At 32.2% G+C, this 27,537-nt stretch overlaps 2 protein-coding genes across 2 annotated transcripts in view; both read left to right on the top strand.

Moving 5' to 3' along the window:
* The window catches only part of LOC131064973 (uncharacterized), a 32,552-nt gene extending 30,828 nt beyond the window's left edge, over positions 1–1,724 (top strand). Inside the window, exons 5-6 of the mRNA XM_059207238.1 lie at positions 371–1,384; positions 1,477–1,724. Of these exons, the coding sequence (XP_059063221.1) occupies positions 371–897 (527 nt within the window). The 3' untranslated portion in view covers positions 898–1,384; positions 1,477–1,724. The remainder of the gene's footprint in view (positions 1–370; positions 1,385–1,476) is intronic.
* On the top strand, positions 1,391–2,638 carry LOC131856056 (uncharacterized). Its single transcript, XM_059207239.1, has 2 exons — positions 1,391–1,743; positions 1,849–2,638. The coding sequence occupies exons 1-2, from the start codon at positions 1,483–1,485 to the stop codon at positions 2,239–2,241; spliced, it is 654 nt and encodes a 217-aa protein (XP_059063222.1). The 5' UTR covers positions 1,391–1,482; the 3' UTR covers positions 2,242–2,638.
* Positions 2,639–27,537: the final 24,899 nt, after the last annotated feature.

The following is a 27,537-nucleotide window of genomic DNA, read 5'->3' as shown; positions in this document are numbered from 1 at the left end:
CACTTTGCAACTCTTTTAACATACTCTTTTTCCCACAATTTTTAAATTCACAAATGTAATCGTACAGTTATACTCTATAAGAAACTTTCTCTGGAGTCGAAGTTAAATTCTCTCTTAAACATAATAATTACCGATTCATGAATACATTGGAATGCAGTTAGAAGTGACTATTTGGTTTACCATATAATCATCGGCCCTTTCTATACTAACATTTAAAGAACTAATTTCTGATTTTATACCATTTATTTTTTAAATTATGTATTTGATAGATTCCTGTTTATTTGAAATCTTCCAAACAGTTATAAAACAAAAGCTTAGCCTGCTTTCGATTGATATGATTGTTTGCTTTTTTTCTTTTACTTGTTTACAGTTGGAATCGAAGGTCAAGTGAAAGCAGTAAATGAGCTCCTCGACATGGAAAATATGGAAGATTGCTCATCTTTTGCCGTTGTTATTTGGGGTTTGGGTGGCATTGGAAAGACAACTCTTGCGAAAGCTGTTGTCTCCACTGTAGATAGAAACCGTTACAACTATGCCAGAATTGAATTAGATTTGGATTCTGGAAAAAATAACTATAAAGAAATGCAGCAACAAATTTTGAAGGATGCCTTTCCAAGCTATGAGGAGGGAAGAAAAATAGATTTGAGAAATGATGAAGATGGTAGAGAGAACTTAACTCAGGCCTATAAAAGTGGAGCAGAAAAGCCTGTGTTTTTATATATTGATAATGCTCTGCACATAAAAGACTTGGAGAAAATTCTGCCGGAAAACTTGCGAGGTCTTCCCCAGAATAGCAGAATTCTTGTTATGACCAGAATCTTGATTGTCACAGATGTGCTTCAGGAACGTGGTCAAAACTCTCTCCCACCATCATGCGCTCACAATTCTGTGCAATGACCCTGCAATCCGTCATGATTATAAAGATGATCTAGAAAGGATTGTCAAGCTCTGCAGCGGTATTCCGTTGGTTCTGAAAATTGTTGGTGCACATTTGCGCAAGCAGGAATATAAAGCAGATCGTTGTACACAGATACTTGAAGCTTTACATACAGGACAAAAAATCAAAGAAAAGGACCTCAGCAACTGTTTGTTTGACTTTGTATATAGCAAGTTGGAGGAGTCTACTCAAGACGCATTCTTAGACATCTGCTGTTTCTTTCACAATAATTGGCCTCGTCGATGGGTAGAGTACATGGTGGGGGCTGAGGAAGTCGCATTCCTTGTCGATGCAGCATTGATCACCACAGTGATGGATGAGTACGAGGAGGAGAAAGAGGTGGAGGTGTTGTCTGTTCACGATATTATTCGATCAATAGGGTGCACTATGTCAAAGTCGAGTAGAATTACGGATGAGGATTCGTGGTTTGAAGCTGAAAAGGATGAGGTATATTTCACATCTTGTTGTTATTAGATGGATAAATTAACTGATACTTGCTAAATAATTAAATAATACTTGCTGACACTAGAGTCTCGCAGGCCAAGATGAAAGGAATTAAAGGAATCTGGCTTCAAAAGAAAGATTGCAGGCTTGAGAAGAGACACCTTCGTTCGATGAAGGATACATTAAGAATCCTGAGGTGGGAGGGTATTATAGATGTCCACGCGACAGACGCAGTGGCACTGCCAGAGTTAAGATGTATTTACACAAGTTCTGATATTTGTGGGCTGAATGTAGAAACACTTAAAAAATTGCGTTTATTGGTAGTTTCAAAGCTTTCCATTAAAGAGGGGGATCATCTGAAGGCAAGTCCTCAATACAATAACATACATTTTTCTATTCTATTTTAACTTATGTTTTCAATTGTTTTACTCAGTTTAAGTTCTGACAACGAAATAGTAACTCTGCAGTTACCTGAAAATTTGATGTGCATATTAGCCTCAATTGAAGCGCAGCACTTATCAAAAATAGTGCCAAATTCCTCCTTGGAAGAACTAATTCTACAAGGAGGAGAGTTCTGTGATGAAGAAATAGATTCCTCCTTGGAAAATGTATGGCAGGAGATGCCAAGTTCAGGAGGAGAGTCCTGTGATGAAGAAATAGATTCCTCTAATAAAGAACGAGAGTCCTTCAATGAAATAGATTCCTCTAACAAATTTCTTCAGGGTCTAAATAAGTTGAAGCATTTGTGGTTGATGAATTGCGGGTTTTCATGTGACTTTCCAGAGCAAGTGTGTAGGTTACCGCTGTTGACTACACTCAGAATTGATGGCTGTGATGAATTGGGACTTAATATGGTGTAGAAGTTTGAAAGAATTGCCTTTCACTTTTAGCAATCTCAAATCTCTTGAATATCTATATTTAGAGGTTTGTGATAAATTGGAGTATCTGCCAGAATCATTTGGCCAGCTTACAACTCTAAGAAGATTGGAGTTAACGGGGTGTAGAAGTTTGAAAGAATTGCCTTTCACTTTTAGCAATCTCAAATCTCTTGAATATCTAGATTTAGAGGATTGTGATAATTTAGAATCAGATATTTGTCAGAAAGATGACATCATCAAAATTGTAAAGAAAAGTGAGCATAACTGCAGCAATTGTCATGAGGACAAAAACCTGAGGGTTATAGGATTAATGTAAAATATTTGACATTATTTTTAAAGCAATATTTTCAATCAAAATTGAAAAATATATTCAAAATAATCTTTTAATTAACATTTTTCAATTTGATATAAATACAGTTTAAGATTAAAGGTAATTTTTTCAAAGAAATTTTTTTTTTACATCAAATTTGTTTTAGATTATATAGAAAGTATGTATTAATACTTATTAAATTAAAATGAATATTATGAAAAAGTATCTAATTATTTATTTTACTCTATTTTAAAATTATTTTATTTATTCTATATATAGAAATATAAATTTTCATTTTCAAGTTAAAAAATTTAATTTATTTTTATTTGAAGAAATATTTCATTTTATATGTAATTTTACTTTTATTTTTTAAATAGGTGAATTTAATATTGTATATCAATATACTATATTTTAATAAATTTTTCTGTAGATATTAATATATTTTCTTAAAAATGATACTTATATATTTAAAAAATAAATAGTACCATTTAATTTATTAAATATATATTTATTTTTTATTTTGACAAAATAATACATATATTCATTTTATTTTTATTTTTAATTATACATATTATATAAAACATGTGTTGAGCATGTTTTGATTTTTATGTATATGGTTATAATATGAGAGGAATTATAATTGACTATGGATATTATAAAAGTTAGATTTCAAAATCAAATACGTTAAATGTAAATATGTAACTTTTATGAAAATTGATTTAAAAGATATTTCTAACATTTAAAAAATAAACATTATGCAACAAACTTAAGATAATGTAATAATTTGATGGCATTATTAGAATGCTATTATAATTTTATTTTTTTACAATCTCTTGTGAATTCCTAGAATGATTCTTACTGGTTTCTAGAAAATAGTGCAATAACTCATTTTGGGTCTAACATGAGATTTGAATTCATATGGCCCACTAGGTCTTTAATTTTTCAAGGGTGATAAAGATCATTGTTGTATTAGCATATTTGATACATTTTTAAAATAAGGTCTCATTTAGAAATCAGTAATAATAGGATTAAGGGATGATAACATTATGAGCTAATTCAAACAAATAAATGAGCTATTACATTAATGAAACCATATCGAAAGTAGATCTTATATATATCCAAAAAAATATCAAATTAATATAAATCTATTTTTTCATTTCTAAGTTAAAATTTGAATAAATAAAAAATTACTATAATTTCCTATTTTTTAATATTTAAAGTGCTAATTTGTTATAAGGAAATGATAAATAAATAATTTATTCGTCTATATTATGTGAGGTTTTAACTATTGCTATCAATAATATGTTAAGAGATGTTTAAATTATATGAACTTGATCTAACAAACATATTTTTATATAATATTGTTATGTTAGGGATTAGGGTGTGCCCTTAAGATTAATGGCTCAAACTTAAGGATTAAAAAACATTGTTAAATGAAAACCATGTTATTGTCAATATTCATAACACTCCATCATATGACATATATCTTATGCACACACCATCTATGGCTATTTCCACTCATGAAATAAAAATCTAAATGCTCAAAAGACCAAACTTTAATATAAAGAGAAAACCTCATCTCCATGGTAAGAAAGTGGTGCATATATAATCCAAACATATTCAAATGAATTATAACATCATTTTCATGAATTCCAACCATTGTTTTATTTGAAAACATTACTTTAAAAAAAATATTATATCCATTGAATTATATTTTAATATTTAGTGATCTAATATTGTTGATCTCAGTAAAGATACCTTTAATGTAAGTTTCAACATTATTAATTAATAGGAATATAAGCTTAGTCTACGAGCACATGTGGTTAATCTTAGTATTCATCTTAATAGACATACACTTCAACAATTTCTAAGTTAGCCCAATCACTTAAGTTGTCTTTGTAAACTTTAATAATAGTTAACTGATTGACCCTTTTTTTCTTGATGATTGGATATGAGCATTTGCCTATGTGATAATACTAGCACTTACACCTAAAAGAGGTGCAATGGTTATACCAATTGTAATTTTTATAGTATGCGGCACTTTATCAAAATATACTTATTTTATTTAAATTTTGATGGTAATAATTTTGAGTATGTGAGGCATATTTGCAAATGAAAATGATTTCGAATTCCAATTGCAATTATAGGCATTTTCTAGATTATCATTGCAATTGAAAACTAAAAAGTGTTTTTTTTCATACAAAGAAATACTAATTTTAAAATTAGTTTTCCTAAATCTCCTTAAATGAATAAAATCTCATTAAAATCTTAATAGATATAATTTTTCCAAATATTTTAACAAAATAAATCTTAACACATTTCACAAAAAAATAACCAAAAAAACCTCTAAAGATTAGAACTTCTAAGCTTCCACAAATGAATAAAAATCAAAGCAAGAATGTTATCTTTCTCCATATATTGACCAATAAACAAATTCATTGTTCATGTCAGAAAAATCTCACCAACAAGTTACCTACTCAAATTTAAAAAAAAGATTAAATTTATCAATCATAATATTAAAAGAAGTTCATTATTACTATGTTAGGTTTTAAAGATTAAAATATGTGAAAGCATATTTTTTTGTACACTTTGTACAAATGAATAATATTGAAGACATATTTTATATAATATACTAATATTATCTCTACTAAATTGAAATATGATCTCTAATGAATTGAAAAACATTATCAATGATAATCCTAAGCCCAACTAAGATGAAAGACACTTCAATGAATCAAATCCAATGACCAAAGTTTACATAAGCATATGTCAAAATAATGTTTTCCCTCCACACCTCTACAAATGAATATATCCAATGAAGTGGATGACAATATGAGCACCATTTCATTGATTTTGAAATTTCAAATATTTTTATCATTTTATGGGGAGTAACTTCAGCCTTCTGACAACAAAATAGCAATAAATTTCACAAAAAAGCTGATAAATAGAAATTGTCTTTCAATTATTTCATTAAACTTTCTACAATACCCATTCGTATCAAGTCCCTAGAAATGGAGAACCAATTAAAGGTCAAATGGTTTATGCAACATTTTAATTGCTTAAACTTTTTTTGGGTAAGATTTGAACTTCATTACATCAAAATAAGGGCTGATTCATAAACCCTAGCTTATGCCAAATGAATATAATTTTGCACTTACAAATAAACAATGACATTTTATTGTCTAAGGAATAGTTGTAGGTTATGATCAAACCAACAATTAAGCTCTAAAATTTGTGATCTAATGGGGTTTTTACTATGATCTTTGTCTCTCACCCTTGAAATAAATCAGACCTAGAGGTGGTTTAGATTCAACTATAAACCAATTTTCCCAACTAGAAAACTTGATGCAAACTCTTCAAAGTTAACTCCAATGGAACTCTTGTGTGAGGATAGCCTAAATGGAAATGAAGGTTTCATCCCCAATTCCAAAAAGTAAGCTCAAGAGGGTTTTCACCCTTTCAAAGATCCAAACAACCAAGGGGTTTTGTGCTCAGTTATGATTTTACTAATATGAATTCAAGCATGAACACTCCAAAGTGAAGAATTCGAAAATGAAATATAGATGACAAATGAAGCCAAGTGCCACCTTTTTATACCTTGCCAAAATGGACCATTGGATTAAATCTTCCCTCCAATGTATTTAAAAATATTTTTTATAATTAAGTGTTTAAAAAGCTCTTTTAAAATCAATTATAATAATATTATTAAATGTCCCATAAATTTAAAATTGTCAAGTCCATTTTAAAATATAAATATTAATTATGGAAAGGTGAAATGACATCCTTGATAAGTTTTCAAATACCAAAACGATGAATTTAATCTCATTTAGTAATGCTATAATTTGGAATGAAGTTCATTTGTTGTTAATTCCAACCAAAAGCTTGTACAATACTTTAAAATTAGGATTCTAATTGGACACACAATATTTAGTGCTTAAGTTGTAATAATTACACCTCATCAATCAATCTTTAGGCTTAGACAATGTCGTGTTAAAGCAATTGTATTAGCAAAGCATCATACTATTATTTCAACCAGGGAGGGGAAGTGTTTACTTGAGGATCAAACAAGGGTAAGGATTTCATTCAAGTTTGATTCTCCATATATCAGCAACATCACATTCACTTTGAAGTTGTTGTTTCTAGCAATCTTTGGCTTTTAGTGTAGGGTGTCATAACCCTCTTTTTAGACCTTCATTAGACTTGCTACTATTATTATTATTATTATTATTATTATTATTATTATTATTATTATTATTATTATTATCACCACCACCACCACCACCACCACCACCACCACCACCACCACCACCACCACCACCACCACGACTACTACTACTACTACTACTACTACTACTCCTACTACTACTACTACTACTACTACTACTACTATTATTATTAATTTTATGAGCCATGTTAGTTAGAGATGAAAATTTTAATAGGGGTGGAATTAGTTTAAAGAGTAAGAATTAATAAGTGGTGACTTGCACGTGAGGTCATAATTTATTTGGAAATTATTTATTTCCTCAATATTATAATTGAGCACATGGTGTACGAGAAATAAAATATTCTAGAAATGAATTCAAATTCATATTTTAAATGCATGGTCAAATGTAACTACCACTATAACAAGTTGTAAGGAATATGTCTTGCATGAAAATATTTCTGGGAAGGAATCTCAAATTCAAATTTCAAATGCATGGTCAAGTGTAACCCCCACTATGAAAACAATCATTCTGCATGAAATTAATTTTGAAATTTCTTATTTTCTCAATATATTAATTTAGCACATGTCGTAGGAGGAAATAGAAGCTTCTAGAGATAAAATTCAAATTCCATATTCTTGCATGTAACTCCTCCACTAAGTGATCAATCAATTTTGCATGAAACTAATTTTGGAGAAAGAACCTCCATTTTCAATTAATTATCTTGATAGTGGAATTGGTGCATCTTTTCTATATAATGTATGCAAAGCTAGTGCACCCTGACCAAGGATTTGTGTACAAGATTAGTGGACCAGTTCCACCCTATTCGACTTGCGCTCTTAGATTTATTAACAAAAAAATAGAAATAGTAACTCATAAGGATTGTTCTTAATTTACTGGTGAGGTTGACACTCTTTTCTTACATTACAAGTCTTTTTTAAAAACTAGTTGAGAGCAACCCCTTATTCAAATTATCACGCATTAATTATGTGATATTTTGGCAATATCAAGGGAACAATGAAAAGCATAAAGAGAGACAATAAAATGACAACAACAAACTATATTCTCGTCAATATACAAATGATCAACTGGATTAACCAATACAATGAATATGAGCCTGCTTATATAGGCAAGGCCATATGGATATACGAGCACACAATCATGGCATGTGGCTCACTGAGAAAAAAGGGTAGGTAGGAAATAGGTGTGGGTAGGTAGGAGAAACAATAAAATATTCCACATGAGATGGATCACCCACCGAAGGTGGAATTATCACTCCATAATAAGTAGATATGATAGAGTAGTAACAAGATCAACACAATAAAAGGTGAAAATTCTCCTATACACATTATCCCAATATGGCACAAACACCCAAGTGTCTAATACCCAAACTACTATGAAATACATGTACCTAAGTAAACTTAAGTAAGGTGTAATAATATCCATGATGAATAATTATTTACACCAACAAATTATATTATCATTTCCGACTTGCTGGAAACAGAAGTCCCTACTTTACAATAAATAAATTAATAAAGACACCAGCAGTAGTTATCACCCAATGACTCTTTCACAAACAATTATGCAAAAGAAGAAAAAAAGAAAGGAAGAAAGAGCTTTTGTTGAGTTTCTTAAAGAAATTTATCTAGCAAGTTTCCCCAAGAGATCACAACACTAAATTGAGGAGCTCTTCATAGTCATAATCTAATGCTTCATTGCAATAGTATATATGCTTATTATTGAAACAAAAAGTTAAGAGAGAGTCCAAATGCCTTTAATATGAAGAATATTGTAATAGCTTCATTGGTTGAGAAGTCCTAGCTACTATGGTGGCTGGTATGCACTTCCTTCCACTATAGAGGAAACAAGAAATATGATGCCTTCACTCCATCCCGTCTAGCCAAATGAAAAGAGTAGAAGGAAGAAAAAAATAAGAATGAAGAAAAAATAAACCCCCTCCCCAAAGAATCGTTCCACTCCCTTACTGCATTGCCACCCTAATGTTTTACAGAGGAGTTGCACTATGATTTCGCCATCCCCTGTCATGGCCTTGGAAGGCGAAATCCCATCTGAGGAAAAATTGAAACAAATATTCCCTATAGCATATACCATATCGATGTAATAATCTATTTGAAAATATAAATATGTCACCGATAAGGAGTAAGAAAGATAAAACATTTTAATGCAAAAGGCACTAATATTTAATAAAATTAGATTTTAAAAGAACGTAATAAAGGTTCAAGAGAAATTTGAAAGACTAAGTCATTATATATATTAATAATAACATTAAATTAAATAATAAAGGTAATAAATATTTCTCTTTTTTTTAAATAATTAAAATTTAATAACAATACACATTTATAGAATTATTTTACAATTGATCAAAGTATATATATTTTAATGTAAATATATATGGAATCGACTTTCTTAAGTTGAAAACATGTCTAATAAAGGTGTTAATTAAGACAATGTTAGAAGATACATCAAAAATAATTTCGCACCGCGAGTATAAAGGTTCGATAAATGAGCTAGAGCAAGACACTAACGGACATAATTGTCATGGTCCTAATAGGGAAAATTAGGTTGACAAGGTGACACTAGCTGACATTAGGTAGTACATACCAATCTTATATACCATACAATCATTGACCATAACCATTTCACTTCCCTCTTTCCCGATGATATCTTTTCCCCCTTCTTCTTGGAGGCCAAGTCATTCATGCATCCACTTTTCCAAACTAGAGTAGTTAGTCCAACATCTCGACATTTCAACCTTAATGTTTATATTCATTAAATCAAAAGATGAGTTACAACATTACTTTATGAAAATGAAACAATACAACATTTCATATATTTTATAATATTTAAAATGATAAATAAAGCAATTTCCGACTAGGGCACCATTTAGGCTAAACCACTCTTTCTAGCATTCAATAAAATTTATGGCATCATTGTTTAACCGAATACCACTATTAGCAAAACCAAAATCTTGTAGGGCATTAAAATCATTGTTTCAGAAACTAGTATCCATCTAAGGCATCAACACAACTAAGTATCAAAATAAGATTATATAGGAGGGGATGTGACATATCCTCCCCCTTGTGAATCATCGTCCTCGATGATTGAAAAATCTAAATTATTTACAGTATTTACATCAAAATTTTGCTAAGCTAAATTAACTGATTATAAGCATTAGACAAGGAAATTTATGATGTATCTCATCATAGTCTTCCCAGGTAGCATTGTCTTCAGAGTATTGGTCCCACTGGACCTTGCATTGTCTAACCTCTTTGTTTTGTAAGCAAATCTTACATGTCTCAAGCACCCTAACGGGCTTGATCACGACCACTCCCAGGTCCTGCACCTGCAAGGAATTCCAATCAATTATATGGTTAAAGTTTGTTACATATTTCTTAAGATATGATACATGAAAACATTATGCAATCGAGCAAGAGCCAGAGGTAGAGAAATCATGTAAGTGACTGGGTTGATGATTTCCATAAGCTCAAAAGGTCCTACATATCTGGGAGCTAATTTGTAGGATTTTCCAAAGGTGATGGCACTTTTTTGAGGTTTGACTTGGAGGAGCACTTTCTCTCCCACCTCAAAATGTCTGGGTGTTCATTTTGCATCTGCATAACTTTTCTGTCGATCGTTAGCTTCCACTAATCTCTGTCGGATCAGGTTTAACTTGCCCTTCCATTTCTGCAAGCATCTCTGGACCGAGGACTATCCTATCTTCCATCTTATCCCAGCTGATAGGAGTTATGTAGCTCCTTCCATACAAAACTTTGAATGGAGCCATTTTGATAGATGATTGATAAGTGTTGTTACAAGAAAATTCTACTAAAGGTAAATAGTCCTCCCACTTGTACTGTTGTTCCATACAGTACATTCTAAGTAGGTCTTCCAATATTTGGTTGACTTGCTCTGTTTGACCATCAATTTCCGGATGGTAGGCTCAGCTAATATTCAATTGAGTGCCCAATGCTACAAAAAGTGTCTAGCAAAATCTTAACATTATTTTCGCATCTCTATCTGATATAATCTTCTCTGGAACTCCGTGAAGTCTGAAAATTTCTTGCACAAACTTGCTGGCTAATGTGGGTGGTCTGTCTATGAGGTTTCCCGATATAAAGTGGGCCACTTTTGTAATTTTATCTACTACTACAAGGATGGTATGGTGCTTATTCCGTGACATGGGTAAGCCTTGAACAAAGTCCATACTAATCACCTGCCACTTCCATTCTGGTATGGCATGTTGATGGAGTAATCCTACTGGGTGCAGGTGCTTTGCCTTGAGTTTGTGGCATTCAAGATAGTTGGCTACAAATTTGGTTGTATCCCTTTTCATGCCCTTCCAAAAATAAAAAGGTCTAACATCTGCTAAAACCTTGGTAACTTCGGGATCACCTGAATATGGAGCAGTATGTATTTCCTTGCACACTAATTTCCTTAGCTCTAGAGATTTTGGAATATACATTCTGCCCTCAAATCGTCACAACCCGTCGGGTTCAAATTTAAATCTGTCATACCTATGATCTTGTGGGTTATTTTGGAGAGCTTCTTTTACTTGGAGATAGAATTTGTCATTTCCTAAACTTTGAAGGACCTATTGTCTAAAGCTTGTTTGGATGGAAGTTATAGCTGATATATGTGGTCTACGACTCAGGGCATCTGCCACATGGTTTTCCTTCCCTTTGATATAATTGATTTCAAAGTCGTAGTCGGAAATTAATTCCAACCATCTTCTTTGGTGGGCATTCAAATTTGGTTGTGTAAATATATACTTTAATCCTTGATGGTCTGAGTTCATTTCATAATTCTTGAGTTTTTGAGACTCATATGCAACTACTTGCCCTCCTTCCATTAACACTCCCCCTAAGCCTTCTCTTGAAGCATCAGTTACTACTAAAAATTGTCCTTCAGGGTCTGGCACCTTCAAGATCAGTGTCGAGGTTAGCTTGTACTTAAGGAGCTCAAAGGCTTGTTGATACTTTTCTATCCATTGAAATCATTTTCCTTTTCTTTGGAGGGAAGTGATGGGATGTGCGATTTAAAAAAATCCAGGACAAACTTTTTGTAGTACCCTGCTAGCCCCATAAAACTTCTGAATTCTTGTACATTTCGAGGAACCGACCACTCAGAAATGGCTTTGATTTTAGTTGGATCTACTACAATACCTTTTGCGGAAATGATGTGCCCAAGATATTGTACTTCCTTCAAAAAGTTGGTGCATTTGGACAATTTGTCGTACAATTGATGTTCTCATAGTCGCCGCAATACTATGCGAAGATGTTTCAAATGTTCTTCTTCGTTCCTGGAATATATAAGGATATCAACCAGAAAAACTAGAACGAATCGATCCAAGCATTCATGGAACATGTTGTTCATAAGGTTCATAAATGCAATTGGTGTGTTAGTTAGTCCAAATGGTAGGACCATGAACTCGTAGTACCCATAATGAGTTCAGAAAGCCATTTTAGGTATGTCTTCTTCCTTGAGTCTTAACTGATGATACCCAAACCGCAAGTCGATTTTAGAAAATATGGCGGCCCCTTGCATTTCGCTAAAAAGATCATCGATACAGGGTAAGGGGTACTTATTTCTAATTGTTATTTTATTGAGCATCCTATAATCTATACATAATCAAAGATTTCCTTCTTTCTTTTCTCACAAAAATGACCAGTGCTCCCCATGGAGACACGCTAGGTCGAATTAGACCCTTATAAAGCAACTCTTGTAACTGTGCTTTCAATTCTACCAACTCTATTGTCGTCATTCTATAGGGTGCTTTAGATATGGGAGCGACACTAGGTACGAGAGCTATAGAAAAGTCAAAGACTCTTTTTGTGGGTAATCCTGGTAACTCCTCAGAAAACACATCACAAAAGTCACAAAGATAAGTGTATTTATCTTCAAAGGACTCCTTCCATTCTCCATTACCATCCATTTCTTCCATCTTGACAACAAACATATGACATCCCTTTTTTTTATTGCACCTCAGCTGAGATGCAAAGAGTTGTCTCAACTTAACTTCCTTCTTGATACCCTGTAATGATATTGCATTGCCTAAATCATCCAAACATTCCACAATTTTATAGAAACAATCCACCCTTTCACGATGTTGCCACAACCACTTCATTCCTGAGATAATGTCATACAATCCTAAGGGTGCTACAATTAGGTTAACCTATGTCGCGAAGCTTGGTAGCTCAACCTTAGCCTCAAACAAACATTGCTCTACTTGGGCTCTAGATTGATTCACATATTCAACTGTCCATGCGCTAGCCATATACCCAATCCATTTTGGAAATCTACTAAGTATCCTAGGTGAAATAAAATTCTCTGTGGCTCTTGTGTCTATTAAAATGGATATTGGATTACCATATAGCATACCTGACATCTCAATGGGAGTGATTTGATAGTCTGCCTCCCTGTTATCTGCTGCTGCGTGGATTATTTGCTGGAAGGTTGTCTACTGGTTAGGGAGAGGGTTCCTCTGAGCTTGTCCCCCTTATGTCCTAGTGGTACACTGGTTTGCATAGTGTTCTCCTCCACATGTAAACATCCTCCTGGGGATCCTCTTTTTTCAGTTGTCTTACTATGTGGATCATTGTCTCTATTATTATTAGAAGTGGGCTTTTTGTCTCCATGGAAATCTTGACGATAACCTTTGAAAGTCTTTTCCCCCTTGATGACACTTTCTTCTCTGTCAGTTCTCTTCCTGAAGGACTGAAAAAGACTGAAACCCCTTTCCTCTTTTTTGACTTTTATCTCTGATGGAGTAATCCTTCTTGAGTTTGAATTCTTCACAGATGACCTTTTCATAGGCTTCTATAGTAGTCGAGGGATCTAGGACATTTACCGGTCCTCCAATTCTGTTATTAAGTCCCATAATATGCCTCCCCAAGCAAAATGTTTCATCTGATTGCAACTGCAGAACATATTTGAGTAATCGATTAAACTTCTCTATGTACTCATTAACTGATAATTCTCCTTGTCGGAGATTTTGGAATTCTGATAGTTTCTATTCATAGAAGAGTTGTGGCAGCCACCTCTGCCTCAACAACTCCACAAATTTGGTCCAAGTCAAACTAGATGGTTTTAGTTTCAGTTCAGCTTTCTTACTCTCCCACCACCTGGTAGCTTCCCCTGTTAGCTGATAGGAACCCCAAACCAAAATTGTATTTGCACTCGTAATGGGCTCCTCCTGGTTAGGAAGTTCAGTATAGGGTAGAATTTTGTAGCCTGGAGTAGGCTCTTGTTGAACAACCAGTGGATTTGGTTTAGTTACAATAGGAACATGAACTGGCTCAGCTACTATGGTGGTAAGAAATATTGGTTCTTCTATTTTTCTTAAAGTCTGAATAGTTTCTTTTATGGTTTTGGGGTTTTGTTGTCCTGTCTTTGTTTTAGTTAGATGTTTATGTTTTGCTAGGAGGGCTACTTTAACTTTAGCCCTTATTTCGAGCATCCATTTGTGCCTATGCTGTTTGATCCTCTCCCAAGTTGCTGCAACGTTTTTATGATCGCCCAAGGGTGCACATTGGAATAATCGTAATCCTTCAAAAGGGCATTCACTAGTTTTATAGAAAGAGGGTCTCAGATGCTTTTTCATTTAGTTTGGATCATCATCATCATCTTGACAATAACTAAAATTCCTTGATCAGTTTTGTTTTTGTTCAAGTGTTGACGAGCCTAGGTCCAGTGCTGAACCTGGTAGCTCTGATACCATATGTAACATACATCAAAAAACTCAATCATATAACGACTAGTTTATGAACACTAAATAACAAGAAAGAAAGTAACGACTAGTTTAACCCCCTTTTTTTTAAAAGAAAATAATGAACATGAAAAGTTGATGCCATTATCATATGCATTTTTTTATAGTAAAAACAAAATTACAGTGCGGGAAGAAAAATATTCTTCATTGAACAAAATAAACATTAATTCTTTGGAAACATGAACAGAAAATACCTTTGCAACTAATTTCTATATAACACTTATTTTAGTAACAAGAATTCAAAATCAAGATCTTAATGAACTTGATACCTTATCAATTGGAAAAGAACATTCAATACATTAATTTCAAAAAGATGATTTAAGAGTAGATCATTTATATTCAATATAATTTTACTTCAAATAAAATTATCAATATATCCACCAAATCATTTATAGAAAGAAATTGTCCTCATTGTGCAAGAATTTATTCCTTTGTGATATGCATTCTTTTGAGAATAATATATATTCTTCCATATTAGATTGATAAAACATCAATGTGACATACATATAGGTGTTGTTGTTAAAACCTTAGTGTGACATACATATCGGTGTTGTTGACAATGACTCAACCACTGCTAGATGAGAATCCATGATGACTAAACCACTGCAAGATAAGAATCCAAGATAAATCAACCACTGCAAGATGGGAATCTAATTTGGACTTCACATTCCAACATACTCTCACTTGAAGTCAAATTCAAAACTCATGAATAATTCCTCTACTGAAAGAGTTGCCTATCATCACATAATCTGCAGACCAAGAGAAGTTTTGTACCAAATGAACTTCTCTCTACTTAAAGGTTTTGTCATAATATCTGTAGGATTTACATCATTGTGAATCTTGGCTAAAGAGATCTATCCTCCTTCCACCACTTTACAAACAAAGTGATATTGAAAATCGATATGCTTTGTTCTAGAATGGTAAGCTGAGTTCCATGCTAAGTGTAAAGCACTTTGACTATCACAAATCAGTACCATGTTATCTTGATTCACTTGGAATTCACCCAAAACTCTATGAAGCTATATTGCCTCCTTGATAGCCTATGTTGCTGCCATATATTCTACCTTAGTAGTATACAATGCCACTACTGTTTGCAACTTTGACACCCAACTAATAGCACCTCCAACTAAAGAGAAAACATAACCTATTGTAGACTTTCTTTTATCTCTATCTCCACCAAAATTTGCATCCACATACCCATTAATTTGAAGACTACTCCCACTAATAGATAGCAACATCTAAATTCCCTCTCAAATATTTGAGAATCCACTTCACAATTGTCTAATAATTAGTGCCAGGATTCACCATGTACTTACTGACAACTCCCACTGCCTATGTAATGTCTAGTCCGGTGCACACCATGGTGAACATAATACTTCCTATTTCTGATGAGTATGGTACATGAGACATCTGTGTCTTCTCTTCTTCTATTCTAGGGAATTGTTTCAAAGATAATTTAATATGAATAGGAGATGGATTACTAACTAGTCGTGCATTTTGCATATCTAAGCATTGTAGAACCTTCTCCACATAAGTTTTATGTGCAACTATAATTTCTTATTATTTCTATCTCTATGTATCCTAATTCCAATAATTTGATTTGCACTTCCTAAGTTCTTCACCTCAAACTCCCTAGCAAGCTGAGTTTTCAAATGGATGATTTTATACATTCTGGGACTTGCTACCAATATATCATCAACATATAGTAGTAGAATAATAGAACTTCCATCATCATACCTTTGAACATAGGCATAATGATCAACCTCATATCTATTGAAACCCAAGCTCGTCATGAAGGAATCAAACCACTTGTACCAACACCTTGGAGCCTATTTCAACCATATAATTTTTTTTTTAGCCTACAAATAAGATCACCATGCAGGAAGGCTATTTTAACATCTAACTATTCTAACTCCAAATCAAGACTAGAAACAAAAGCTAAAACAACTCTAACTGTACTCAACCATAAAACAAGTGAAAAAATTTCATCAAAATCAAATACCAAATTTTTGTGCATACCCCTTGGCCACTAACCAAGCTTTATATCTCTCCAAATTATCATTTATATCCCTCTTCAACTTCAAGACCCACTTGTTCCCAATAGATTTCCTCCTCTTAGGCAATGACACAAGCTCCCATGTCTTGTTCTTATGCAGACCTTCCATCTCCTCTTCCAGAGCAACTCTCCATTTGCTTGCACATTCAACTTCACAAGCATCTTGATATGAACCAAGTTCACCAACATCAGTAAGTAATGCATAAGTAGAATTACAAGTAAGAGAATACCTTATAGGTGGTTTGATTACTCTGCTAGATCTCCTTAAAATAAGTGATAATTCATCTTGTGGCTCAATTGGTTTATCTTCTGTTTGATCTTCACTTAGTTGCTCTTCATCTGGTTGCTTTTAATCAAACACATCTAGATGATCATCACATTTTTCTACCTCTATTGGAATAACTTTCATACCTTGTTGTTCTTCATATCTTTGCATTGATTTTTCATTAAAATAAACATCTCAAAGTTCACAATAATCTTGTGGGTAGTAGTATCCCACAATCTGTAACCCTTTGTACCTTCTACATAGCCAAGAAAAATACATTTTGTGGACTTCTTGTCCAACTTATTTCTATTCTTTTTAGGAATATCTACATAAGCATCAGAACCAAAAACACAGAGAAATGAATAATCCACTAGTTTTAACTTTCCTTATCTCTTCAAGAATTTTATTATCAAGAGTAGTAGTGGGAGATCTATTGATCGAGAAACAAATTGTATTTATAGCCTCACCCCAAAAATTTTGCTCCAAACCAATAGTGCTCAACATGCATATGGATCACTCCATAATTGTACTGTTCATGTGTTCAACAACACCACTTTTTTGTGGTGTCCTCGCAACTATCAATTGCCTTGCAATGCCATGCTCACTACAAAACTGGTTAAATTTTGCTGAACAAAACTCAACTCCATTATCAGTTCTTAGACATTTTATTGTCAAGTACCTTTCTAATTTTTTATTAGATCCCTAAACCTCTTAAAACAATAAAACATTTCAGATTTCTTTTTGAGAAGATAAATCCACACCTTATGGGAATAATCGTCTATAAATGAAATAAAATATGATGAACCTCCAATAGATGTTACAGGAGCTTCCCAAGTATTTGAATGAACTAAATCTAATACATATTTGCTTTTGGTATTACTTCTGGAAAAAATCAATCTATTTTGTTTCCCAAAAAAACTATGTTTCCAAAAACTCAAATCTTTAGATTTTGGACTTGGAAGAAGATTTCCATCTAGCAATACCTTGAGAACTTGTTCACTCATTTGGCCTATCCTTTGATGCTAGGTTGATAGTGAGTCCATCTTTGCATCAGATACCACATTAGCCTCTCCAATGTCAGTTTGTCCAACCAACCTATAGAGATTGCCAACTGTTTCTCCCTCTAGTACAACCAAAACTCCCTTTGTTACCTTGCGACAACTATTTTCACCACTGAATCGATAACCTTGTTCATCAAACACTCTAAGTGAAAGTAAAATTTTCTTTAAACTAGATACATGCCTAACATGCTGAATAGTTCTAATTACTCCATCAAACATCATGATTCTTAGCTCTCCTTAACCAACAGCCTCAGATGGGTTGTCATTTCCCATGTAAACTGTACCTCCATCACAAGACCAATAAGTATCAAATCAGTCTTTGTGTGGTATCATATGAAAGGAAGAACCAGAATCAAGAATCCAAACATGAAGTAGAGAGCCCCTCAAATTTGCAGTTAATACCTCTCCATCTTCCAATGGTGTTTGAACTTCTATGGTGTTAGCCTCAGATGCATGTGTACTAGGATTCTCCTTGGTTGTTTTTGGCAACGTGCAATCCTTCTTGGCATGTTCATTCTTGCCACAGTTCTAGCATTTCACCCTTTTCTACCCCTTGGATTTGAACTCGGTTTGTCCACGATTAGTATTTTCTATTTCCCGAGTTCTGCCTCTTGCAACAAGGGTTTCATTGGAAGAAGATCGTTGAGATGTCTTTTGCCTTGAATCTTCAGAGATTAAAGAAACCACCACATCTTCAAAGACCAGCTTCCCACTCAGTGCAGAAGTACTAAGAGCCATAACCAACTGATCTTAACTATCTGGCAAGGAGCATAGTAATATTGTTGCCTTACCTTCTTCATCAATTTTCACACCCACTAAAGCCAACTTGCTAGTCAGTGTGTTGAAATCGTTGAGATGATTTGTGATAGATAAATTACATACATCCTCAAATTATACAACTGCCTTCATTGTAGAATTTTGTTCACCAATGACTTCATCTCATACAACTTTGCAAGCTTATTCCACAAGTCATGACAAGATTTCTTCTTTGTTGCATTGAACAGAACTAAATCTGCTAGAGATAACTAGATTTTTGCTCTATCCATGGCATTCCAATCTGACATGCTCATATTTTTAGGTTTTGATACTACTTTAAGAGCTCTATCACATCCATCATTCACTAGCAAAGCTTGAATCTTAAGCTTCCATAGAGCAAAATTTGAACCATCAAACTTATGCACCTCAAATCTGGTAACACTATTTCCATCCATTGCTCACTTCTCAAAATAAACAAATTCTACACAAATGACCTATGCTTAGTTGTGAGAAAAATAACAAGTGCAAAAAATTGCAGAGAAGAACAATAGTGCATAACACATAAATATATGTGGAAAAATCTCGTAAAAATATACCAGTAAAAAACCACTGGAAAATTATCTTTCGTATTGATTCTCAAGAATTATAGAGTTACTACAATCTTCAAACATTGTACATCAAAACATGACTTCGAGTAGCCTAAAACAACCGAGTTGCAGAGTCCTACTTGAAGACAACTTACTAAATATAGTAAATATGACTCGCACAACTACATGTAAAACACATGTTGAAATTACTATTTATATTATGTTTCCTAACAAGACTTTTTATTTATAGTAAGTCTCGGAAACTTACTAGCTAAGAAGGCCATGATGTCTCAACCACTACAAGAAGGGAATCCAAGATGACTCAAACCACTACAAGATGGAAATCCAATTTGGATTTCAAATTCCAATAATTGAATCTATGTATTTGTATTCATTATATAACTCATTTCAATTTATGTTCCATGAGACTTGTAAGTAAAGAAGCCTATATAGGTAGGGCACTTTGTGTCATTTAGGGGTGGATAAAGTAGTTAACGCCTTTTGGTGTTATAATCTATATAATTATTTAATCCTCCCTAGGTATGCTGATGCAAGACAGGAAAACATCCATCTGCTGCAACTTACAAACTCAAACACAAAACCAATAAATATGCAAAAACTCTCTACTAACAAATTCAGATGATAATGACACAAGACCAAAACCGTAACAATTTTTTACATTCAGGGCCTCTCTCAACTCTCTCTCCCTGGGCAAACATAGAGTAGACACGACTGCCAAACAAAAACCAAAACAAACTAAAACTTTGGAAAGAAAACCAATGATATTTTTGGCTGGTGCCGATCGCCTATAAGCCCGCATGCTCCTGCACCATATGCTCCTACACCAAAGTGACAGGCATTTTTTTAATATAATATCCATTCTTTGATACGTTATACGTAATTGAATAAGAATTACTTGTGACATATGCAAGGGTGCTAGTGAAACTATACATTTTTATTCTACATTTTATATACATTTTTCCTCTTCAACTATGCACATTTAAAAAAATCACTTAATGATTTTGATGTACACTCCTTCAAGGAGATTTATCCTCTTTGATTCATTTATGTTCAAACTATTATTTATTTTTTATAGTTTCACAATTTTTTTTGGATTTCAATTATCTTTTAGATTTCTCTAATTTTATTAGGACTTATAATAACACAAGTCTTTCATGGTCATTGTCAATAATCTAATGTCTTATCTACCAACACTATTATTTCACAAACTTTTATATGTGTAGGTCACGAAATATTATGTTCAACCATTAGAAAGGATGATATTAATAGATTTTCACAAGTTCAACAAAAACCCATCTAGTATGGAGCTCTATTCTTTTGTATGAAACTCAAAAAACATTAATACTTTTTCTCATTGTATTCTTTATTTAATACCATGCTCAACTATTATGAACTAAAATAAAGAATATAAGTAAAAACCATTAATACTTTTTCTTATCACACAAATAGATTTATATCACTATCCTAAGTTTGTAATGAGGGATGTTGTATTCTTATAGAAATGGTAAAAATTGGCTTAACATCTACAAGTTGTATTATCCATATTTAAAACAACTATTTGTCAATTAATGACCTCAAATTATAACTACATTTTGAACCACCTACTATGACTTAATGACAAAATAAGCATCGTTTGAAAACTTTAACTTATTATTTTATAAATTACCTTTTTTTTAAATTAATTTTATAAAGACATTAATACAACATATCATTAAAAAAGAGGTGAGTAGGAAGGTTAACACTCCAAAGTCTATGAAAGGAAAAGCTTTCATTGACAAATTTGAAAAAAAGAAGACAAATAGTAAAAATTTGAAGTAGAAAGAACTGTGGATCTAATGGTAGTAATAGTTGTTAGAGTTGGTATAGAACACACTACACCATGCAATATTGAATGATTATTATATCTACCCAAGATCTAGGCACTCCAAGAAAGCACAAGAGATATCAACAATGAAAGATAATGTTATTCTATCAAGGACGCAAATGATAAATTGCTATGGAATTATGTTACAAAGGGGGCCCCTTGGTTATTTAGGCTATGGTGAACTTAGGATGGCATAAAATTATGACATATTATGACTTGAAGCATCAAGTGATAAGTTATCATCCACTTAAGGTGGAAAAGTGACTAGTATCTAGCAAAAGTGGGAAGTTTTCTATGTGTTTCCTAAATATACTCAAGTAACATGTATGATTAGGTTCTAGGTGTCGAACTTTCTAGGTGCAACACTAGGTATAATATACCCCTTTCACACCAACACCCCCCGTAAGCACAACTTAGGGAGAATATACACAATATAAATAGTGTAAGATGCTAAATGGGTCTTGGCTACTAGGCCATGTTAGGCACCCATGTACAAATAATGCAATCTGACATAAATGGAAAAATGTAGAATACCCAATGGGACAAAACTCCTCCCTAAAGTGAGATGAAAATAAAATGTTGTCAATGAAGAATGAGATGGACAAAACCTTATGTGAGAAAAGTGTCCCCCAATAATAGAGAATAAGAAAAGAGGTCATACATCAACCCCTCACTATCAACCCCATTGTAGAGTCTCTCGCAATGAGGGTAGATGCTCGACACTAAATGTTGAGGATGATCCAATGGTACTGAAAAATATTCCTACCCTTAGAAAGAAACAAAACCAAGATAGGATGCAAGACATGATTCCCATTCCATACAGGAGGATGAGGAAAGATGGATGAAATGTGATGTCTTTGAAGTATGTTCAAGTGTGTCCATGTTGATGCTAAAAGTTGTCAACTCCAATTAGGCATTCTCAGCCACACTATTGAGGATGACAATCCAAGATCTCCTAGAAATTGATGTGGATTATCATCCAAAGACACATGTAGACCTCCTCTAAGGACAAACAGACCTCACAATGTTCTACTTAAGTATTCTCAATCATATCAAACTTAAAAGAATGATCAATCATTTTATTTGTATTTTAAATTATACGGATTATATTTTTTATAGCTATAGATTTTAAAATATTTGTTGACCATGTTATAATTTTTATGTATATGGTTACAATATGAGAGGAATTATAATTGACTATGGATATTATAGAAATTTAATGTCAAAATTAAATACATTAAATGTAAGTATATAACTTCTATGAAAATTGATTTAAGATATTTCTAACATTAAAAAATAAACATTATGCAATAAATTTAAGATAATGTAATAATTTGATGACATTATTAGAATGCTGATATATTTTTGTTTTTACGTTCTCTTGTGAATGCCTAGAATGATTCTTAGTGGTTTCTTAAAAAATGGTGCAATAACTCATTTTGGGTCTACGATGAGATTTGAATTCATGTGGGCCCGGACTTTAATTTTGCAAGGGTGATATAAATCATTGTTGTAATAGCATATTTGATACATTTTTAAAATCGGGTCTTATTTAAAAATCAATAATAATAAGATTAAGGGATGATAATGTAGGAAGTGGATTCACTCTGAGGGGGGCGGGTGGGGGTGGGGGTGAATCAAAGTGCTATAAATTTACATACCAAGATCAAGGATTAAAACTTATTTCAACTTTGGGGCTTTTTAACACAATGAAAGATTTGAACAAGTTCGAACACATGAATCCAACCGAACCTTTGCACAACAAATTAATTCATTTCAAAATCATATATAAGATTGTCCAATTGAATTTACTTAAACAATCTGTTTATGCTCAGCAATACAACTTTTACAAAAACTAATTGTTGAAAATAATAACTAAAACAAGATAGTTTTGCATCAGAACTTGAACTGAATGAACAACATCATGAACAATTTAAGTATCAGAGCTTGACAAGTTGAATGCACACAAAATATAATCAAAGAGAGACAAAAGACAACACACAACACCAAGATTTCCTGAGTGGAAAAACCCTCATGGGGTATAAAAATCCACTCGAACCTACCTGCTTTATTCTAACTCAATCATCAATTGATTACAATGGTGGAGTTCGAATCAATGCCTCAAACCAATCCTCTTAACAATTGCAAAGTCTGAGTTTGTACTCAACAATGATTTTACAACTGCATTTTACTTGTAGTCCTAAAACCACAGTTGAATACAAAAAAAAATTAAGATTTTCAAAGAATTGCCTTTCACTTTTAGCAATCTCAAATCTCTTGAATATCTACTTTTAACTGATTGTGATAATTTAGAATCAGATATTTGTTAGAAAGATGACATCATGAAAATTGTAAAGAAAAGTGAGCATAACTGTGACAATTGTCATGAGGACAAAATAATTGAAGTTTTTATAACACGAATGTAAAATGTTTGATATTATTTTTAACAAAAAATAGAAAATATATCTAAAATAATCTTTTGATTAGTATTTTTCAATTTGATATAAAGATAGTTTAACATAAAAGATCATTTTTTTAATTTATCTTAAAGAAAAAAATATTTTACATCAAATTTGTTTTAGATTATATAGAAAGTATGTATTAATAATTATTAAATTAAAATAAATATTATGAAAAAGTATCTAATTATATATTTCACTTTACTTTAAAATTATTTTATTTATTTTATATATAGAAAAATAAATTTTCATTTTCAATTAAAAAAAAATTATTTTATTTTATTTGAAGAATTATTTCATTTTCTATGTAATTTTACTTTTATTTTTAAAAAGGTGAATTTAATATTGTATATCAATATACTATATTTTAATAAAAAAAAATTCTAGATAATATATATTTTTTAAAATGATACTTCTATATTTAAAAAATAAATACTACTATTTAATTTATGAGATAGATATTTATTTTTTATTTTGACAAAATAATACATATGTTCATTTTATTTTTATTATAAATTATACGGATTATAATTTTTATATCTATAGATTTTAAAATATGTGTTGATCATGTTTTAATTTTTATGTATATGATTACAATATGAGAGGAATTATAATTGAAAACTGTAACAATAAACTGTCTTTAACTATAACAAAAATTTCTCTGTTATGAAAACTAGAGTAATGTATCCCATGTATCAAATAACAATATTCTTCTTAAAATCTTTATCTCTGCAATTAATCCCAACCTCAGAAATGTCTAAGTCTTCTATTTTAATAACAGAGATGCCAGTAATAAACTTCAAAGGATACCCTCAAAATAGGGTTCCTAAACCCTAGTTAGGGTTTTAACAAAGCGCATAATTGCAGAAAAGTAAATAATTTTACTTTTTTTTTAAAAACAACTTTGTGCATAAACATTTTTTGGTATATGAAAATCAAACTAAACTATCAATGTGAAAAGATTATCTTTCGCTTTTGACCAACAAAAAAAAAACTTCTTTCATTTTTATTGTAAGTGAAAGTAAAACAACCTGCAATAATCATTTTCCCTTTTCGAAAGCTATAATCCTTTGTTTTACTTTTCAAACTGAAATTAAAATCACTTTCCCTTTCATTTTTCTTTACCCATGCAAAGTTATGAACGAAACTAAACAATGAGAGCGATATTACCTGAAAATTGTGAAAGTAAAACTTGAAAGAAGAACCCTGATAATCTGCAAACAACTCCATGAAACACGGCCAATAAAATCTCCATTCGAATCTAAATTTCCAATAAAATAACATACTCCAAACCCACATGGAGATTCTTCCAAATGACCCGCCTGCAACTACCACAAAAACTCCCATGGTGGTGCTACATGTAGGGTTTCACAATTCAACAAATGGTTCTTTGCTTTTTCCCTATACATTATAAATCAAGCCCCAAACAAAAGTATCTTTGTCATTTGTATTTTGCAAGTCAACCATAACACTTCATTTCAAATTGATTGCCAAGTCATCATTATCTCGACAAAAACATGTAGAGATAACCACAGTACAAAAGAATCATATGTCGAGTCACCACATGAGTGTCATGTTGACACTATACTGTGCATATATAATCATTGTCGGTCCAAGCACTTAATTAGAATGAATAGATAGCACCGATAATATGAAATACGCTATATGCTATGTCAATATCAATGCACGAAACGTACAAAAATTAAACCATAAGTCAGCTTATGAGTGATGCTGACATCACATTTCAATGTGCTTTTAATAATAAATAAAAGCATATGCAATAACACACATATGTTCTATGACACACAAAGCTATTTAGTGTTGTATCCAACATGCAATATTAGAAGAGTCAAGAAGATTATATATATTGCCTAGACGTTTATCCCACACAAAGCTATTTAGTTTATGTGACCTAGATGTTTATCCCACAACTAGTTTTCTTTAATTTGACCCATAAGACACATACCCTCATGTCTTTCAAGATTAGAAGAGTCAAGAAGATTATATATATTGTCATGTGTTCTCAACTCGGTTGCAACTATTTGACATGACTTAGTTTTGATTGCACAAGCTTGTAAGTTAAATGAAACATTGTATCCACTATCACAGATTTGATTGACACTTAAAAGATTGTGTTTGAGACCTTCTACATAATACAAATCATGAATAAGTGTATTATCATTGAGAAGCAAAGACCCTCTACCTTTAATTTGAATCCCCAACTTATCACCAAATTTTACAAAATCACCAGTCTAATCTTCAAGTTTCAAGAACTTGTCTTTATCCCCTATCATTTGGTTAGAACAACCACTATCAACAACCCATAAGGTTTTCTTATTAGAAAGAAGTTTGAACAAGCATGGATTGTTCTATATTCTGAACAAGTTTGGGTCTCCAAACCTTTTCTGTAGTAGGCTTATTTTGTTTGCACTGTCTAGAGCTATGACAAATAGTATTGCATTTGAAACATCTGATCATATTAGAAAAACCAAAATATTGTTTATGACCAAATCTTGGTGTTCTAGACAACATGAATTTGCATGCACTCACTTTGTGTCCAAATTTGTTACAAAATAAACAATAGCCATTTAAGAAGGAAGTAAATCTGAAATTATTCCACTTGTTCTCAAATGACTGCTTCTTACTATCAGTTGTCACATTCTGATTTGCAGATTTAGAACATTCACCTGAGCTATAAGGCTGCTTTTGTTTTCCAAGCATATTGTGCAATTGATTAGTTCTTTCATGTTCTTCCCCTTTCTTTGTGAGAGAACCAACTTGTTGTTTGAGAGATTGAATCTCCTTTTACTTGTTAGAATGTACTGATCTGATATTCTCTATAACTCTTTTAGAGTCATCTAACTCAATTTTCAGAGAAAAAGCCAAATTATCTAAACTTTTCTCCTAAGAGGAAATATGTTTCTTGAGTTTTTTAATTTCTTGAAGGGCACAAAGCAGATATCCTTCAAGTTTTATCTCATAATTTTCTAAATCAAATTGACTATTCAATTCATTATCAACTTTACTACTTCAAGTTTTAGGCATATCAATTTCAGCCATGAATAAGGTTTCAGCTTCATCACCTAAAGAGTCATCTGACTCATCATCAGAGTCTTCTTTACTGAATAGACTCATTTTCTTTTTGAAGTTTTTAAATTTGAATTTCTTTATAGGACTGAAGATTGTTTTCTTGTAACATTTTTCATTTTGATTATCATCATTGTTTTGATTAGCATGAGGGCATCGGGTTGCAAAGTAACCAACCTTGCCACAGTTAAACCACTTGAGTGGAAGCTTGCTTCTATATTTTTTTGAGTTTTCTCACTAAGAGAGACTTAGGAGAATCAAACAACTTTGATTCACTGTTCAAATCATCTTTCTTCTCTATTTTAAAAATAGTCTCTTTCAATGATGAACTAGCATTATCAACTTTGCTTGTTCTCATTTCAAAGGCTATCAAAGTTCGTTGAAGATCATCTAATGTAAGCTTATTAAAGTTTTTCTTCTCTTCAAGGGCTGAAAATTTGGTTTCATATTTAGGCAATAAGGTTCTAATGACCTTCTTAACCATTGTGAGTTCATCTACTTCTTTACCTAATCCTCTCATCCCATTAACAACATCGTCAATTCTCAAAACATATTCACTTATTTTTTCATCATCTTTCATTTTCATTTCTTCAAACTAAGTTTTGAGGGTAATTATTTTTTACTATTTAACTTTTTCATTTCCTTGATAAATATTTACAAGTTTTTCCCATATTTCATGAGCATATTTGCAGTGCATGATATTAATAAAGACATCTTTAGTCAGACCACACAATATTGCATGTTTGGCTCTTGCATTCATTTCATATTGTGTTTTCCCATTAGGTTTTGAAGGTATAGTAGCACGTATTGTGTACTTACTACAA

The sequence above is a fragment of the Cryptomeria japonica genome, chromosome 6 (genome assembly GCF_030272615.1).
Source record: "Cryptomeria japonica chromosome 6, Sugi_1.0, whole genome shotgun sequence".
Lineage (NCBI taxonomy): Eukaryota > Viridiplantae > Streptophyta > Pinopsida > Cupressales > Cupressaceae > Cryptomeria > Cryptomeria japonica.
This window is presented reverse-complemented; position numbering and strand designations above follow the sequence as displayed.